The 18,095-nt window shown below is 30.9% G+C and overlaps 1 protein-coding gene across 1 annotated transcript; it reads right to left on the reverse strand.

Annotated features, from left to right (window-relative positions):
* Nucleotides 1-4,674: 4,674 nt before the first annotated feature.
* On the reverse strand, nucleotides 4,675-12,428 carry LOC111640534 (G-protein coupled receptor Mth2-like). Its single transcript, XM_023386550.1, has 2 exons — nucleotides 12,237-12,428; nucleotides 4,675-6,102 (listed from the first exon to the last, which is right to left on the reverse strand). The coding sequence occupies exon 2, from the start codon at nucleotides 6,056-6,058 to the stop codon at nucleotides 4,754-4,756; it is 1,305 nt and encodes a 434-aa protein (XP_023242318.1). The 5' UTR covers nucleotides 6,059-6,102; nucleotides 12,237-12,428; the 3' UTR covers nucleotides 4,675-4,753.
* Nucleotides 12,429-18,095: the final 5,667 nt, after the last annotated feature.

Consider the following 18,095-nt stretch of genomic DNA (forward strand, 5'->3'; position numbering starts at 1 on the left):
AAAATTGTCTTTACTACTAAAAAATAAAAGAATATAGTTATTGAAAGCGAGGATATAATTATTTTCGTTTAAAATGTCATCAGTTATTGCTTAAAAACATAATAATTATTTCGATAATCAGAACTCGCTTTAATTTACTACAATGAGATTTCAAAACGCCACGCGTTAGTAAATAAAATAAGGCAATATTTATATTTGTTTAAAATAAAAGACTAATATTGTTTTCCCTCCCACAGAAAAAAAAACAATTTCTTTTCCACTAGCAGTTCTCAATTCAATTTCGATAGTATTCATGGAATTTTTCTGTAAATAAATATAAAGGTGATTGATAAAGTATATAATCAAAATAAATATAAAGTTGTTCAGAGTTTACCCGACATCTTTATATTTCATAATATCTGATCTTTCTTTTCTCTCATAACGGGTATAACTCTTAATAGAGGAGCAGATATATCTCCAATGCGATGAAAAGCAAAAATATTCGAATAAATAAAAATTTCTGAAATTATTTCCGATAATTCGATTAGGTACTCGCTTACGTTATCGCCGAACAAAAATTTCGCTGTTTTACATTCTAATAAATCTTCTAATTCATTTCCAAATTCAACTGATATATTTGAAGATGATTTTATTATTGAGCAACAATGCTAGAGCTTAATGTATTTAAAAATACCAAGAAGTTTTTCAGGGAACGAGTATAAACCAATCAGAATAAAAACTTTTTATTTATTTATATTCTTTGTTAACAATGATAACAACGATATAATGTCTAAAAGACATGTTACTTGATATTTTAATCTCTTTCTCTCACACACACACACACACATATATATAGACCAATGTATAAAGAAGGAAAGATGTCACTTATATAGAAAAATATATTTCTTCTAGACTATACATACATAGACGAGTCTTTGTGTATTTTCTGTCCTTTCAAACGCTGTACGAGGCAATAACAATTCCACCGGCGAAGTCGACCTTTCTGTGAGTTTAAGCACTCACAGAAATTTAACTAAGATAAAGGCAAACTTTACTGTTTTCAAATAATTTATTAATTTTAATACTACATAAAGTACACAATTTTAAATGCATGAGAGGATAATATATAGTTTTCCCAATTATATTGTCATAAATATATGCATTAAAATTCAATAAAATATATTAACAGATGACGCCACAAACGCAGTTTTAAATGTTGCTGAAAAAGTCAAACAACTCGTTGGTGGATTTTTTAAAACTATGGCTTCAAACGTCAGCTAAATCTGTAGCTGAACTTTCAACTGTCAACTAAATCTCTGATAGTAATAGGTTTATAACACAATGCAACAGTGAAAAAACTTTTTTCGAAAATGTAGGCGTTCTTTATGTACTGTATTTCGACCTCCTGAATTCGAAAATGATACTCAAAAACATCGTATTACCCACAGTTTTGGCACTAATCATATACTTCGCCAAAAATGATATCACGTATAGAAGTACAATACATATGGCACACGAATCATGCAGAAATAGAATACAAGTTTAAAACAACAACATATTGAAATATGCACACACAGTGAACAGATGCATCCAGAGAATGTGGTACAAAACATGCACTAACATCATTCATTCCGTGCTTCCTTAGTTGTCATGGCGTGGCCCCTGCTTTTCCTCTTATGGGGAATTTCCGTTATGTGCTCAAGGTGAAGCATCCAGTAGTAGTCGCCCACCATCTAATGTCCTTGATATCCTGATGGAATCTTTTACCTTGTTCCTCACTTACAGCACCCAGGTTTGGAAGAAAAAAGTCAAGATGCAAATTTAAAAAATTAACTTCGAACTCATTGAGCATCCCAGCATTTTGAATTTCGTCAGCATGTTCTCAACTATGTCGATATACTCTGGGCTACGATTGTTTCTCAGGTAGTTTTGAACGACACACTTAAAGGCAGTCCAGGCTTCTCGCTCCACGGCATTCATTGAATGAAGGAAATCGTCATCTAGCATTATTTTCCGAATATCGGGACCAGTAAACACGCCCTCTTTCAACTTAGCATCTGAGAGGTTGGGGAACTTGTAACATAAATATTTGAAACAGTTACCACACTTATCTAACGTCTTGACAAACTGCATCATTATGCCCAGTTTGATGTGCAGAGGTGATAAGAGTATTCTGTCTCTTTCCACTAGAGAATCACACTTAATATTTTCGTCCCTTGGAACAAATTCCAACCTCCGGGGCCACTGTTTTTGTTCCTAATGTTTGTCATGAGCCCGACTGTCTCATTCAGAGATGAAACAGGGGAACTTGGTATATCCTGTTTGTTGTCCTAGAAGCATACCCAACACTTTCAAATAACCACACACCATCCAATTGTGATCCTCATAATGAATGGTAATAAGAAGCGCCTTAATGTTATCATATATTTCCGTCAGGTGCACAGAATGTCCGACAGGTATTGAGGCATACATGTTACCATTGTGCAGCAGAACTGCCTTCAGACTTCTTTTAGATGAGTCAATAAACAGTCTCCAGTCAGCTGGCGCATACAGAATGTTGAACTGACCCATCAAACTTTGTTCATCACTGCAGGACACTAACAAAATATTGTGTGAATATCAAGTCCCTTTTTCTGTAAAATGTAACGGTCTTACCAGCTGTTAACAAATGTCTTTCATGCAGTCTTGACCCTACGAGCTCTGCTTTATCTCTGCTTAAGACAAACAAACTATATATTACGTAATATAAATTTTTAAATATGGTGCAGTTCATAAACGACGTCCACACTGGGGAAGGGGGAAGGGCTTGAGCGTCAATGGAAGTCCGTTTATTTCATTAAATTTTATACAGTTTATTACATTCATTTCAAATTTTTAAAATCAATCCTTTTTAAAATATTTTTAACATCTATCAGTCTGCGATATATTTGGAATAAGTTCCACACATGAACTTTTTTCATTTTGTTTTTATTTGTCTTATCGTTAACTAACAATTTTCTTAAAAAAGAGGTGCAGACTGACACGATAAGTAACTTTTAATTACATATTATAACTTGTAAAATAATAAGCATTTATTATTAAAGAGAGATAAGGTTATAAGTAGGAAAGATTAAACTTTTTATTTCGAAATAGCTGGTATTTTGCACCGTAGTTTTACTTTTTTATTATATAACAGAGGTAAGCATGGCTTCGGTCAAGACATCACTACCAAGATTTTTACGTTTTTTTAGACTCAGGGAACCTTCAAACATTGAGAAATGCAAAAACAGACGATTCTTTTTTCTGTATGTATGTATGATATTGTGTATGGGATACACGATTTTATTCATCCTCTTTAAAGCTTACCTCTTGTGATTTTTGTCGAAAATTTCCGAAATTTTGTAGGGAGGTTTCTATATTAAAGGAATTAATGCAATTAAATATTGGCGATTAAAATTCGAGGGGCGCTGAGATAATGAAGGGATCTATATCTCCAATAGAGTATGACTTAATGACGATTTTACTCGTTACTAGATTTACAATTTTTTACAAAAACTCATCCCGAATGTCAAAATTAAGCTTTTTTTCGTTTTATAATAGGTAAAAGTATTAAAAAAAGAATTTTAAATAAAATATGATAAGAGATGGCGCCATGTTGACATCAAAGTTAAGCACGTTTATTATGTGAGGAGACCGAGTAACGGGCAAGTGAAGTAAATTCACACTTCAGACGCCGTATTATATATGTAATAATAGAAGTTCTATTCACCGTTTTCTGTGATATTATGCATTTCTAACAGCACCTCTCTTCAGAAGCAGCTTGTTTGCAGTACGAGCTTAATTCATACTAATGAAAGACTAGTGCATATTACAACAAATAATGAAGTTCTGCAAAATTGTATTATTATAGTGTACTAATAAAATAATTGTGTTTTAAGTCTTGCGTTGAGATTTGAAGTACAAAATAAATTTTAAATTGTTCACAACATAAAAAAAACAAGTACAAACGAAAACATTATTCTAAAGGAATGAAGTACTTTTTAACTAAATCATATATTATACAAAACTGAAAACTCTTGTGATGGCAATAATGCAATAAGATGCCATTACGACTATTTATGTAGCCTGGACTCACAGAAAATGCTACAAACCAAATTTAATATCTAATGTTTCTTGATTTAATTATTACAATTTAAACGTCGTAGAAACAATCATTTCGTATTTATCATCGTTGACAAATCTTTAGAATAATGTTAATTCGAAGCATAAAAATTATTTATTCTTTGTTTCATTTTCATCTATTTTTATAGTAAGCTTCTATTGACTACGCGATTAACTATTACACTATTCTACTGAGTAATTCAATAGAATAGCACATACATTCCGAGTGTGAATGTATTTTTCCTCAAAAATAGTAAATTTTATTCAAAAAATTCATTATAATAAAAAAATTTGAATTCAATTTACTAATAGAGTTCTAAATATTCTGATTCTGTTATTAATGTACGATCACCAGCATTTATGCATTTTAATAAGTACCGTAAAACATGTTAATTTATTTTACAAANTGATTCTGTTATTAATGTAAAATCGCCAGCATTTTAACAAGTACCATAAAACATGTTAATTTATTTTACAAAATATTCAACAATAAATAACAGGAAAAACAAATTGAAAAAATGAAATGTATATGAAATATGAAAATGAACTGTACATGAAAATCTTTAATACGTGACTCCTCAAAAATTCAATTTTTTTAATATTACCGCCTTTTGTAATAATTTCATTTACTTAATTAATATCTTATCTTGCAAGACGAATTGGAATTGGTGGTGGTTACAGTGGATTTATTAGAACTGGATCTACGTTCTTCACTACGAAACGTGGATAACGAAGCCATGGACTTTCTGAATCGACGGTACCGATGAAGTAAAATCGTTTTGGTTTTACTAAATCTAGTGAATGCCACAAAAATAAAAGCACCCTGAAGCGTCACCACCGTAATCATAATGAATTGGATTACCACCGAGGATATAAAATACGTGAGCAGTCCAAAAATCCATCCTACACCCATTATAATTGCAAGTTTTACGTACAAAACGAACTTTTTCTTTTTTCCGTTGTTTTGGTTATCGAGTTTCATGGAGCTTGAGAATATGATATGGGCACTGAATACGAAGAATAAAATATTTATAAATATTAGAAGACCTATGGGAATTGCAAAGAAGACAACCATGGACCATAGTCGAGTAAACCAACATATTCGTAAACGTGACTTAAATCCCGGTTTTAAATCTTCGGGGAATATTGCACTTTCTTCTCCTGTGATCACTACGATCAAGAACAATGCCGGCATTCCCCAGGAATATAAGGAATAGAAGAAAAACTTCTTGAGTTCCGCGTGTTTCGACGTCAACCGCAGTTTAGTTGTAGCTTGTCTGAAGGAACGAAACACATTGAATGATATTGCATTAATCCAGAAGAAAGGCGTCATCATAAAATAATAACTGGCTAATCCCAGAGGGTAGCATGTCCAAGTGGATGTGAATTTTATCCTTCCAATCATGAAAATTAAATTAGCTACGAGCATAGAGAGGGCAAGCGATACTATATTTTTACCCGGTAAATTCCTCATTTCTGGTACTAAAAGATATGCTATAACGTGCAATAATAAACAAACGACAGACAACGAGAGACCAACAACAGTGGTAATTTGTAAAATTTCTTGCATGTAACAATCTTCTTTATGTTCTTTGATGAAAATCTCTGGAAAACACACGTATACGCCATTCTCAGTTAGATAATAATTTTCTGGCGAGTAAAGTCCTCGATGAGAAAGAAATGAATAATTCGGGATGTACACAGTTTCATTTTCTAGTATTTGAAAATGTTCCAGTTCGATTAATGTTTTCAGACACGACAGAAACTGCTCACTATAATTTCCGTATTCTTCTGCATTCTTTTCTGTGTAATTATAAACTTCAGACGCTGAACTTTCTGTAGAATTCAGAGTCAATTCTCCCTCGCATATCACGACTTGTGTTAACTTTGATAATATAGGAAAAAATATCAGGAAAGTTTGTATGCTTTTCTTCTTCATCTCTTCCGAGTACTTGAAGCTCTCCTTTAAATATAGATTTTTATCTAGAATATAAAAAGTAATCAAATTAATTAATTTATAAAATTCCAATAAGCGAAACTTCTAAATTTGTTAACATTTACTTCGAAACAACTCAGGAGTTTCATATCATATTAACGATATTAATAAACTTACAAGGACATCTAATACATTGAATTTCCCATAAACAGTCAGTTTGACAAACCACATTAAACTCGATTGTCTTTGAGTTATATTATTTTAGAAACTTATAACATAATTTTATGTGATTTTACCCCACCATAGAACATTACTAATTTCTGCAAAGCATTAAGAGATTGCTTAGAACAGTGATACTTAACCTAGGATACACGCATCTCTCAAAATACCAGACACCTCTTCTGAGTGTCGGGTTGATGCTTAACCGGTTGAAATTCAGAATTTCAATCTCGGGAATTTCTAAAGTTATTTCTTTCTGAGAAGAACGAGAATTACATTGTAAATATTAATATTAGGGGTCGAATAAAACCATTAAATGTAAGTAAACAACGAAAAACACTTTTACGTGACGTGAATTATATTAACTGCTTGGAGTTTTCCGGGTTTTCTCCTTGCCAATAACGACTAAATAGGAGGCCAGTTCCCCATAAAAGTCCTCCCGGAAGGCATTAGTTCCCCTCGCGTAACATCGCGCCCCAGAGAAGGCAACGGGAAACCACTCTGGGTAGTAACTTTCCCTAGTATACACCTTGGCGGATTACAAACCTACGCCAGGTGTCGCCGACGTCAGGAATCTGATATGGCACCAAGAAGAAGAATTATATTCGACCTTGATTTGTGTGCTGCAAGTTCGACCTTGAACAGATAAAAAGTCACTCGAACAATTTGTAACGCAGGAAAAATTAAATTGAAAGTTATATATTTATCTTTAAAAGTTATTTTCTTTTTATTATAAAAAATAATCGACGAACTCTTATTAAAAAAACTCTTTATGGAAAAAATGTAAACTTTAGTCAAAGTCTAATCTTAATGGGGCTGCAACCTGAGAAAATTATAGACCTATAAAAGTCTACTTTCATTCGTACGTTTGCCTGTCTACATGTCTTTAATAATCTCGAGAAAAGAGGTAAATAGTCGAATGTCGTGACAGCAAACTTGAGGTAAAGTGATTTTAATTTAATTATTTTCTCCCGAAAAAGTTAGTTACTTGACAGACAAGACTCGATCGATAACAGGAAAAGTATGAAGTACAAGAACAAGACACTATTAATTTGAGGTGATCTTAAGTTAAATAAATTAAAAATATGATTAAAACTGCAGCCCGGAATTGTCACGATGTCACAATAAATAATTGCTCGTTTATATAATGTTTATATATTGCCAATATTGTTAATATATATTAGACGTATATATTGCTTTTTGTAATGTATAATGTGGTTGTTATCAAGTGATAACAACTGCAAAAGAAGAAACACGAAAATGAAGAAAATCGCAAATAACATTTTTTCCTGAGTTAATTTATTGTAATAATTTAAGCTTTATAAACTATAACTTAAGTATTTACAATCAATATCTGGCTGACAAGTGGTCGAATGGACCGAAACCATTTAAAATCGTGCACCCAGTTAATAAGTGGGGATTCTCGTATTACCAACATGAAGTTTCACGGGGTTTTCTTTACGTGTATAACATGTGAATAGAGGTCATTTTCTCATAGAAAGCTTTCCCACTTTTTTTATAGCATCATACAATTAACCTCTACAATCTCATATTTTAAGAGAAAAATTAATAAATTTTACAAATAAAGTTTTTTCTCGTTTATAATATCGAACAATAATATAATTTTCTTATTTTTTATCATTGTGTTTTGTAATAATTTAATTTAATATGCAGATAATACATAGGTGAAACTCTACTATCAAGGACGTTCAACAACAGGTTTCTCCTAACTACAAAACGTAATTTCTTTCTTTATATATATATATATATAAATTTCCTTCAATATTATATTCATTAAAAATTATAAACTTTCCTATATTTGAACTATGTTGATAAATAAATAGAAAAACTATACTTTTATATGTTGTAAATAGAATATTAGTATAATATGAAGTAGCCATTTTCAATCTTTCTACTGCTCTGGCCTTCCCTTTGATCATTTCTTAGCTTTCATAATCTATTATTTATTATCTTATCATTTCTGTAAACATATTGAATCGATGTATATTTCGTAAAATACAGTACATTTCTCTTCATTTGAATTAAAATAAATAAATAAACGACGAACAAAGTTTATATGTTTTCTTTTATATGAGAGTGCTTTAGAAAACAAAGATAATATTAGGCGATTCGAAAAATTAAAGATAAACTAAAAATATTTCAAATATTTCTTATAATTTAGGAAATGTCAGGTATATCATTTGACCCAAGTCTCCCTGTTATGTTGAGTGAATTTTTTCTTGTGTCATTGTGTGACATGAAGTCGTCACTAGATTTCAATTTTAAGACCGCTTTGTTTTGCACAAATCTAAATCTAAATGGGAACCGTTTCTTTTCGAAACATGGCATAATTGCTTGAGTACTTAATGAGGGCTATTGATGACACAACTACTATATTATTCAATGGCTAAAAATGAAGGGTAGTTGTTTGTAATTGCTAACTTTTACGACTTGTTGCGTGGATGAGAACGTCATTTTTTACAGATTTTTGTCTTGGGGTCATAAAATATATTTTAGCATAACAGCTTTTAATTAAATTCATGTAAATACTTATTCTTTTGTGTGACCAACACAAGATTTTGTTGCCTATTAAAAATTCAAACGTGGGCGCCCCCCTTTTAATTCTACTCGGCTTCCTTTGTATTTCTTCTTATCATTGGTCCCCCTCACTTCCCAGTGGTCTCCTAGAAGACCCACTGTCCACCATCATAATGGTTAATATAGTAACATAATGTATATAATTGTATTGATATATTACATATTGTATTAATTTTCCTTGATCATTTGAATTCACATATTATATAAGTTACAATTAAATAGGGGAGATCGGGGCAACTTCGGCATGCGGGGCAAGTTTGTCAAGCGCTTTTTTTAAAAAACAAATTAAAAGGAGACTTTGGTTATAGGTTAGGCAGTTGAGTTTTATTGGTGGCTTGTTGAGTGTAGTGTTTTTATTGTTCTCCAACAAGCGTAGTTGAATTATCAAGCAAATTTTCATTTTCGTTCAATTCCATATAATATTTTTTTTCCATTTATATTGAATTGGCAGGTTTTGTTATAATTCCATGATAACGAAAGTTACTTTTCCTGTTAGAAGGATGTAACTTCAACTTATTCACGTGGCCAGATCGTGGCTTGGCATTCTGTTCTCAGGGTTGTACTTAATGTTTCGAAATCATGACTAGCGGGGTAAGATCGGCAACATAAAGCCACATTAGAAGCAAAGGATAAAAATCAAACAGATGATAAATGAAAACATGTTTGCATTTGTTATTCATGTATATATGTCTTTGAACTTGCATTTCGTTGTAATAATATTAAATGGGTGTTGGATTTGTATTTCTTTGTTTTAATAGTGAATTCCAACTTATACATTGTTAATAACATAATTTTATATACGTGCCTATCTTGCCCCATTACTGTTGCCCCTATACCAGGGGCAACTTTAATAAAAATAATTAAAATAATTACAACTTTACAAAAAGAGAGAAGTTGCCGATCTTGCCCCTATACCCGGGGCAACTTCGTCAATTTCTCTCTTCTTGTAAAGTTGTAATTATTTTAATTATTTTTATTTCCAAACTGATTTTAACCAGTTCTATAGTAAGGTAACATTCCAATAGACAATATGCAAAGCTTTTTTTTCAGTTTACAGCAGTATTTATTACACAAAATTTAAGTAAAGCTTAACATGCCGATCTCCCCTATATAGAAATTTCGAGCTTATTTAGCAATAACAGGAAAAACAAACATTTATATGATTACTAAACTGTACACGTGTTTTCCTGTGAATGTCGCAACTTGTTACTTTATGTTACTTTTATCTATTAACTGATCTCAGTGAATTCATCTTTAATGACTTTTATTCTGCTGCAATTTGTAGAAAATTGTAGACCTATAAATTCTCATTTTCTTCCGTTGATCGTCCGTCCACCTGTATTTCATTAATCTGGAGAATGGAGCCAGACAGATGAGAGTCGAAACCAGATATAAAAACCAAAGAGGAGCTATACCCCAATTAACTACACAAGAAATTTTGATGCAATCCGAAAGTCATGTTATTTCAATTTAAAACTTTATTTTGATAAATGTTAGATAGATGACCGGCAAAACTGTTCTGCTAAAGGAAAAGCATGAGGTACAGACGCAAGCCACTACTAGTTTGAAGTAAAAGTATGATTAAAAATTGCAGTCCGGCATTATCACGATGTCACAATAAACAATTGCACGTTTTTTTTTTATTAGATTCGTCGTATATTACCTTTCATATTGCTAGACATTTGAAGCAACTTTCCTGATTTTTTATCGTTATAAAATAGAAAATATTGTATATGAATAAGCAAAAATGTAAGTAAATACAGGTATTTATTAACATTTTTTAACTTATTCAATTCATAAGTTTTTAAGTTGGAATATATTTATTGGAGAGAATAAAGAAAAGTCTGCCAGTTAATGCTTATAAATTTCTCTTTTAAAAGTGTATAGAAGTACGTAGCAGTTGTAACAAATAATAATTTTGTTGATATAAAATTTCTAAAGTAACTTATACTCAGAAAACTATTTAATTTTTGTTAGAATTTTTCTGATATTTCTCGCATTATTTAACGACCCGTAATCTAACTTTACAGGCAACTTTTATAAACACATTTTTATCCTCTTATGATCTAAGCCCAAACATAAAAATATGCAGTTTACATCTATAATTTATTTTTGAATGATTTATATGCAAATTAAATTGTAAAAGTTATGGTTATTTTCGAAAATAAACTATCGTTTCAGGAATGTAAATAATATTCGAATGATTACATTCAATACTCAGAAAATACAATCTAAACGCTTACATAAAATGCTACATTTTCGTATCGATACATAGAATAGGTTGACTCACGTGATTTATAATTTTAAAAAATAAATATACTTTATTTAATTTATACATATTTATATGTGGAAATCCTAGAAATTCTCATGTTTTTCCCGTATTAATATACTGTGACCTTGCAAAATCGGTCAATGTCACCTTAGCATATACGTGTGTAAGTCTGTTAGAGAAAAAAATATATATACATTTATATACGTTTATATATATATATGTGTGTATATATATTTCATAATTTTTTTATTTAATTTACCCGTTAGAAAGCTTATTATTGCTGTATAAAAAGAAAACATACTGCAAACTTCTAATATACTGTATAAATTCGGTATATAATATTAAAAATGTAAATAAAGGGTGCAAATAAAAGTTTCTTAATTAAAATTAACCATTCTTATGATTAATTTAATTAATAATTATGATATTTTCACTAATCATATCAATAAATGAGAATTTAAAACCTTGACGTTTAATATATAAGTAGCATTAACCACTTTTAAATATTAAATTAATAATGATAGAAAATACTATCGAATTATTNCAGATAGGTCACATCGAGAAATGCGAAACGATGTTTATCGATGTAGTTAGCCTGGGCAAGTAGTTTGAGCAGTAATATGTCACAAATGAATGAAATATTATAAGTGATTTATTGTTCAGAAAACAAAAAAATTTGATGAAAAGTATAGATAAAAAAGAAAAGTGTAATAAAAAAATTAAATTATTTTTTATTTTACAACTAGGTGCATAGGTAGACATTGGGCATCTTTAACATCACTCTTTATTCAGAAATATCTTACACACCGATACGCGTTTCGGGCATACGCCCCTCTTCTGTCGGCTACATCATAAAATATGAACAAGTATTTTCCATGTTACAAAATATTGTATAATGGTAAATTAAACGCGTATCGGCGTGTAAGGTATTCTTAAATAAAGAGTGATATTAAAGATGCCCAGTGTGTACTCATGCACACAGTTGTGAAGTAAAGAATAAACAAATATACGTTAAATTTGATAATTTAATTATATTTTCAATGCAGAATAATACAAAAACAGAATATTGATATACGGCAAAAAAATACTCACTTCAATTGATAAATAGGTAAACACACACATCCATCGATTTACGTTGTAGTACACATCATAAGGAAAGATGAGAATGATGAATATATATTCACGTGTTGGCACTATAACCAGGAAACCCGGAAAATCCCTATCGTTCGTCTTCCGTGACGCCAATCTACTTCCGATTGTGTCATACGTGACTTGTTAAATGCGTTTCCGATGTACCTTAAGATTTCGAGAAAATTGTTATGTATACGTACAAGATTACGCTATTTTAAAATAAATAATCTATAAATGGTAACCTTATATGACGAAGCATATTTAATACTTTTATCTGTAGAATTTAATATGAAAATGCTAAATAATTTAACTATAAAATAAATTTTAAGGCCTTTTTTTTAGTCAATTTACTGTTAAATGAGTCGTAAAAGACATTTGTCTTTATTAAGCTATAATATAAACTCGTAGTACAGACACCTATATGTTAGATATATAAGGCTATACGTACGATTAAAGTTACTTACGTGTATTTCTTTAAATACTTTCCATCAAAACTTTTTCTGTTTGCACCATGTATAATTAGTAAAATACATATTATACGGCTATTTAATCATGTAAAATATAGAATAAATATTATTATTGTAGCTTTGAAGGTTTTTTCCACTTCGATTTTTCAAAATTTTTAATGTAAGTCTATAAGGTACAACCGGTTTTAAGATAGAGAATTTATATAGGGATAAAAAACAAATGAAGTCCAATGACACTCAGCTACCCGACAATTTTATCAATTATACTTATATATATATATATTTGTCTTTCATTTATTCTTACGTTCAAATATAATTTCTAATTTCTATTTTCTCATCAATTAATTTGATATACGTGAAATAATTTATGCACATATCTGGATGTGGTATAACTAGAATAGGCTGTTACACAACACAAAAAGTGGGAATTCCTAGAAAAATATCGTTAGTAGATGTTGCATTAATATAAAAATATATTTATTTCTGTTTTTTAAAATATACTTCAACAGTTTGTTATTTTATTTTAAATTCTTCACAACACAAAAAGTGGGAATTCCTAGAAAAATATCGTTAGTAGATGTTGCATTAATATAAAAATATATTTATTTCTGTCTTTTAAAATATACTTCGACAGTTTGTTATTTTATTTCAAATTCTTCTTTGTATAAAATCATCGATTCTGTTTTAAATATATTTTAAGCACAATAAATGTTTATTACTTCTCCCTCTGTTATATACTTGTATAACACAGGAAAAGTATGGCGATCGGTCAAAAGTAATTGCCTAAGATTTTTACATTTTTGGACTTAGGACATCTTGAAACGTCTATAATTGCCAAAAAATTCGGGATAATTTCTGTATGTATTCATGTTAGTGTATGTGTGGGGGGCAGGATTTTGTTCGTTCTGTTTGAAGCTTAATTTAATAACTACTGTGCTTTTTGCCGAAAATTTCTGAAATTTTGCAGGAAGGTTTGACTGTGACGAGGACTGATACTGTTAAATTTTGATGATTAACGGTCGAGGGGGGATAATAGAGATCGTGTGTATCTCCAGAAGGTCAGATTTAATGACGATTTTATTCGTTATTAGCATTTACAATTTTTTATAAAACTCATTTCTACCCCGAAAATTAAACTTTATGCCAATTTATAACAGTTAAAAATATAAAACGTTTCTAATAATAAAATATGGTAAGAGATTTTTAATTTTTCCAGCAAAATTTTAAATTATGCCGGGAATGTTGAGCAACTCTTTGCTGGTTTATTTGTTTAAAGTGTCTATAATATTTACTGTATTCTTTTATTATAATGTATGTTCTTTTCTCTTTACTTTTCTGTATAATAATGATAGTTTTACAGTTCAATAAAATCTTTTTTAAACGTACAGTAATTAATTAGAAGACTACTGCCTCGCTTAACGACCCATTCGGTCGTAAAACGAGCAATAATTATCTAAAAGCTCCGTATTATGAATTGAGATTACGTTCCAAGAAATACATTTTAAATAAGTAGTATTATAGAAGCAGACGTTTTACACGATTATAATAGAGTTATAGAAGAAGAAGTTATACGGGTTATACAGGAGGCGGTCGTAAAGAGAAATTCGTTTATGATTTAATATACCAGTAATAATGATTTATATCGCATTAAAAATATTAATAAACCAATGTTTTCTCTAGTGTTTATAATTCAATTGGGCTAATAAATATACGTTTTAACTCATAACTTATAAAGAATTTTTCCAATTGCAGCAGGACTATAATAACTGTTGATGTATTGATAAATGAAATTAAGTAAATAAAAGATTGTCGAGAAGACATAATTAATTAAAACTTTAAAAAGTTGAAGAATAAGTTTACGAATGTTAAAATTTTGCATTATTTTTGACAAAATATCTACTCTTTACGAAACTTTTCAACCACAGCCATTGAGGGAAGCATATAAAATTGCCATTGTATGAGAGCAACCTCCGAAGTGTGGCTATTGTGGCCACTGTTTGGAGGTGCTTTTTCGCATTTGAAAAAAAAAAAAAAAAAAAAAAAAACGTTCCTGAAGCATGGATGCCGTTTACAGATGGCCGTTGCTGGCAGTTCGTCTATGTAATGGTCGACATTTTCAAAGTATCAAATGTTCCTGATGACGACGGTTATATGTTAATTAATTGTTATTCCAATCGTTTGTCGGAAAAAAGTGTTTAAATATATTATAAATTTTAAAGAATGTTTGATCAATTTCCTCATTACTATAGCCTATACTGTAAATCGTATACATTTGTTTAACGTCAAAGGACACAGATCTTATCATTTTATAGCATAATTATATTCTTAAGCTTATATAATTCGTTATTATATTTATCATATAATTACTTAATTTCCTCTTTATTTAATTTTTCAACCTGTCGCAGACGAACTGCTACAGACGATAATTTTTTAAAAATAAGTTACAATAATTTCAATTTAAATTGTCACAAAAAGATGAAAAACGCTTGCAAGACTGCTTATGAACAACGTTAAATGCTACTATCTTTCTCCTAAGATTGTAACGTATTAAATACCCCGTAATTTAAAAATTATTTATTAAAAGTATAATGGGCGAACCCGTAATGGGTCTGCTGAAAAGAGGCTTTTTTAATGCCCACAGGGCGGAAAGAGTTTAAAAAAAAATGGATGAAACGACCAAACACTAATAGTTAGTTTGTCATGGGTTTGGGCATGGCCAACGGGCTAGCCACGTGCAGTTTTCCTTGTTTTCTTAACGTTAATAACGCGTAAATAGGGACCAGCTTTACATAAAAGTCTTCCCGGGATGCATTTCTCTCGGCCACACGCTCAAGTTTGGCGTTGCCGTAAGGAAATGAATCAAACTAATCCTAACGAGCGATTATTTATTCTGGCATCGTCAGAATGCGTGGTTGTAACTTTTCATCACAATGTTCTCAATTCTTTTAGTGGTGTCTAGCCCCTGCACATCATATATTTCCTGTTAGCAATAGAGTCCCATCCATTATCTATCTAACTCCGTTAGGGGAAACATTTGAATCGAAGTAACGTGAATGCGTTTTCAAACCGAAAGTTTCTCATTTCCCGGTCTTTTGCTTGTCCCGGGATTCCGGGATAAAAGTGAACTGTTACCCGGGATCCCGGGAAATCCCGGGATAGAATCAATTATTTTTAAGGTATACAAAATATCTTGAAATTAAATGATATAATTATTTTTCATTTTTTAAAGTAATTTTAAAGTTCTGTATCATCCAAAATCATATTAATAATGCTGTGTAAGATATATAATAAAAATTACCTTTGAATTACGTAGAAATTTTCACAAATAGAAAAAAATTTATTAAAGTTTGCTAGAAACTGCATACAACAACAACAACAACAACAACAACAACAACAACAACAACAACAACAACAACAACAACAACAACAACAACAACAAAAATGCTTTGAATTGAGTTAAAAATTAAAAATTGAACTTAGATCAAACTTATAATACAAGCTTAGAAGGTAATTTTCGTTTTTTAAATAAAATATAATACAAAATATTGTAAACTTTTATAAGATTTTAAAATCAATACTCCGATCACTCACTCTAATTCTTATTTTAGTAATGAAAAGTCTTGCTACCGAGAATGCCCTTTCCGATTCAATTGATGTGATTAAAATTGTGTTTAATACATTTAAGAGAAGACAGATATGTGTTTTTTTCACCTGTAGCCTGGAAGATTTCGAGTTTGTTTTCGAGATTGTAGTACTTCTTTTGCTCTCTAGTATTTTTGATTTGTCTACCTCGGCTGCTTTAATAGAAGCATCGAGCTTATAGCTCAATAATTCGGCAATTCGTTTGGTTTTAATAATCAGGTTTATGAAGAAAAACTTCATACTTGCAGACTTTATACTCGTTTGTATCTTTGCCCAATTTGCACAATCTGGCGTTACGCATTTATTGAAGCTACTGGGCATGCTTAAAAATTAAGACAGCGTAAGCACAATTATTCCATATATTACGGGTTCTGACAAGTAAAGAATTTTCAGAGCCTGGCCACAAATAAGCTACGTATTGATTATCGACCACTTGTGACATGCCATAACGAGCAAAAATTTAAAAAAAAAAAAACTAATACGTAGGTTTAAAATTAATAAATACAAATGTATTCTGACAGTGAATGAGATAATTATGCTTTCTATTTGCAAAATTTCTTAACCTTAACACAAAATAAGAAAAAAGTGAATTTTTAAGAAATTTGCGGGATTTCCCGGGATAAGAAAAATTTCCCGGGATATTTCCCGGGTTAAAAAAAGAACCGGGATCCCAGAATCCCGTTTGAGAAACACTAGTTCATATATAGTTAATCTTATCTTCCTGCCCAAAGTTTTCCATACTTACTCTCGATTTTCATTTATCTAACTGCTTTTTCGAAATTAAGGAACGACGGACAGGGAAAAATTATTGCTCTACAGTTTTTCAAATTACAGTCCAACAGTTTTTCCAAACAAACAGATAGATGGAGATTTGATGTCCTAAACCAGGCCTGACCAACACGCGGACCGTCACGTTAAATTATGTAGACTGCTAAGCGATTTTATATATCTATTAAAACTTTTGTTTCTCGTTATGTGTACTGTATACCAAAAAAAAAATTAAATAAATGAAAATTTGCATGTCTCATTGTTATAATGCGCAGTGCGACTACGAACATCAGTTCTACGGTTGGTACTTGTGAATCTTTGTCCCAGATGGTGGCGCCGCCCTGGCGACCAACATCTCAACTAGTACCTGTATTTCCTAAGGTATGGCCTATCGTAATGTTACGCGTCATTAAAGTCTCCCATGAAACAATTTGGCCAGGCCTGTTTTACTCTAAATTACACGATCACCAATTACATGGATTAAATGCCAAGAAAAGGTAATTACACCTGATTTAAATAAATACCCAGTAAATTCAACCCAAACGATCTTTATGTCGATTAGCCCTTTTCTTCGATACAGGATATTTTTTGACTCCAGCAATACAAAGAGATAGGCTTGCGAACACCTACGTGAGGTTTGCCGATTGTGAGAAGGGGGAGGTTAATCCCTCTTCAAGTTTAGCAAACGTAATGTGGATGTGGTTTTCAACACTACCAGTAAAACAGCTACCTTTACAAAATAAGCCGTTTATTTGGAAGGACAATGCTTACACAATTCTGTGTAAACTGGCTGTAACTCGGTGTAGATTGGCAAGATCGGTGTAAGTGAAGCGAAGAAAGTGAAGTCCAAGATGACAAGGAAACCGTCACAGAAGACAAAGAATTTTTTATAACTAATAACGTGATATTTTTCTTTTAAACAAATGTTACGTTTTCTCGTTTA

Source organism: Centruroides sculpturatus, unplaced genomic scaffold, assembly GCF_000671375.1.
Source record: "Centruroides sculpturatus isolate CEXI.00-Female unplaced genomic scaffold, Cexi_2.0 scaffold1173, whole genome shotgun sequence".
In the NCBI taxonomy this organism is placed as follows: domain Eukaryota; kingdom Metazoa; phylum Arthropoda; class Arachnida; order Scorpiones; family Buthidae; genus Centruroides; species Centruroides sculpturatus.

Coding starts and splice junctions, on each gene's coding strand:
- LOC111640534 (XM_023386550.1), bottom strand. CDS start 6,058: ATGAAGAAGAAAAGCATACAAACTTTCCTGATATTTTTTCCTATATTA.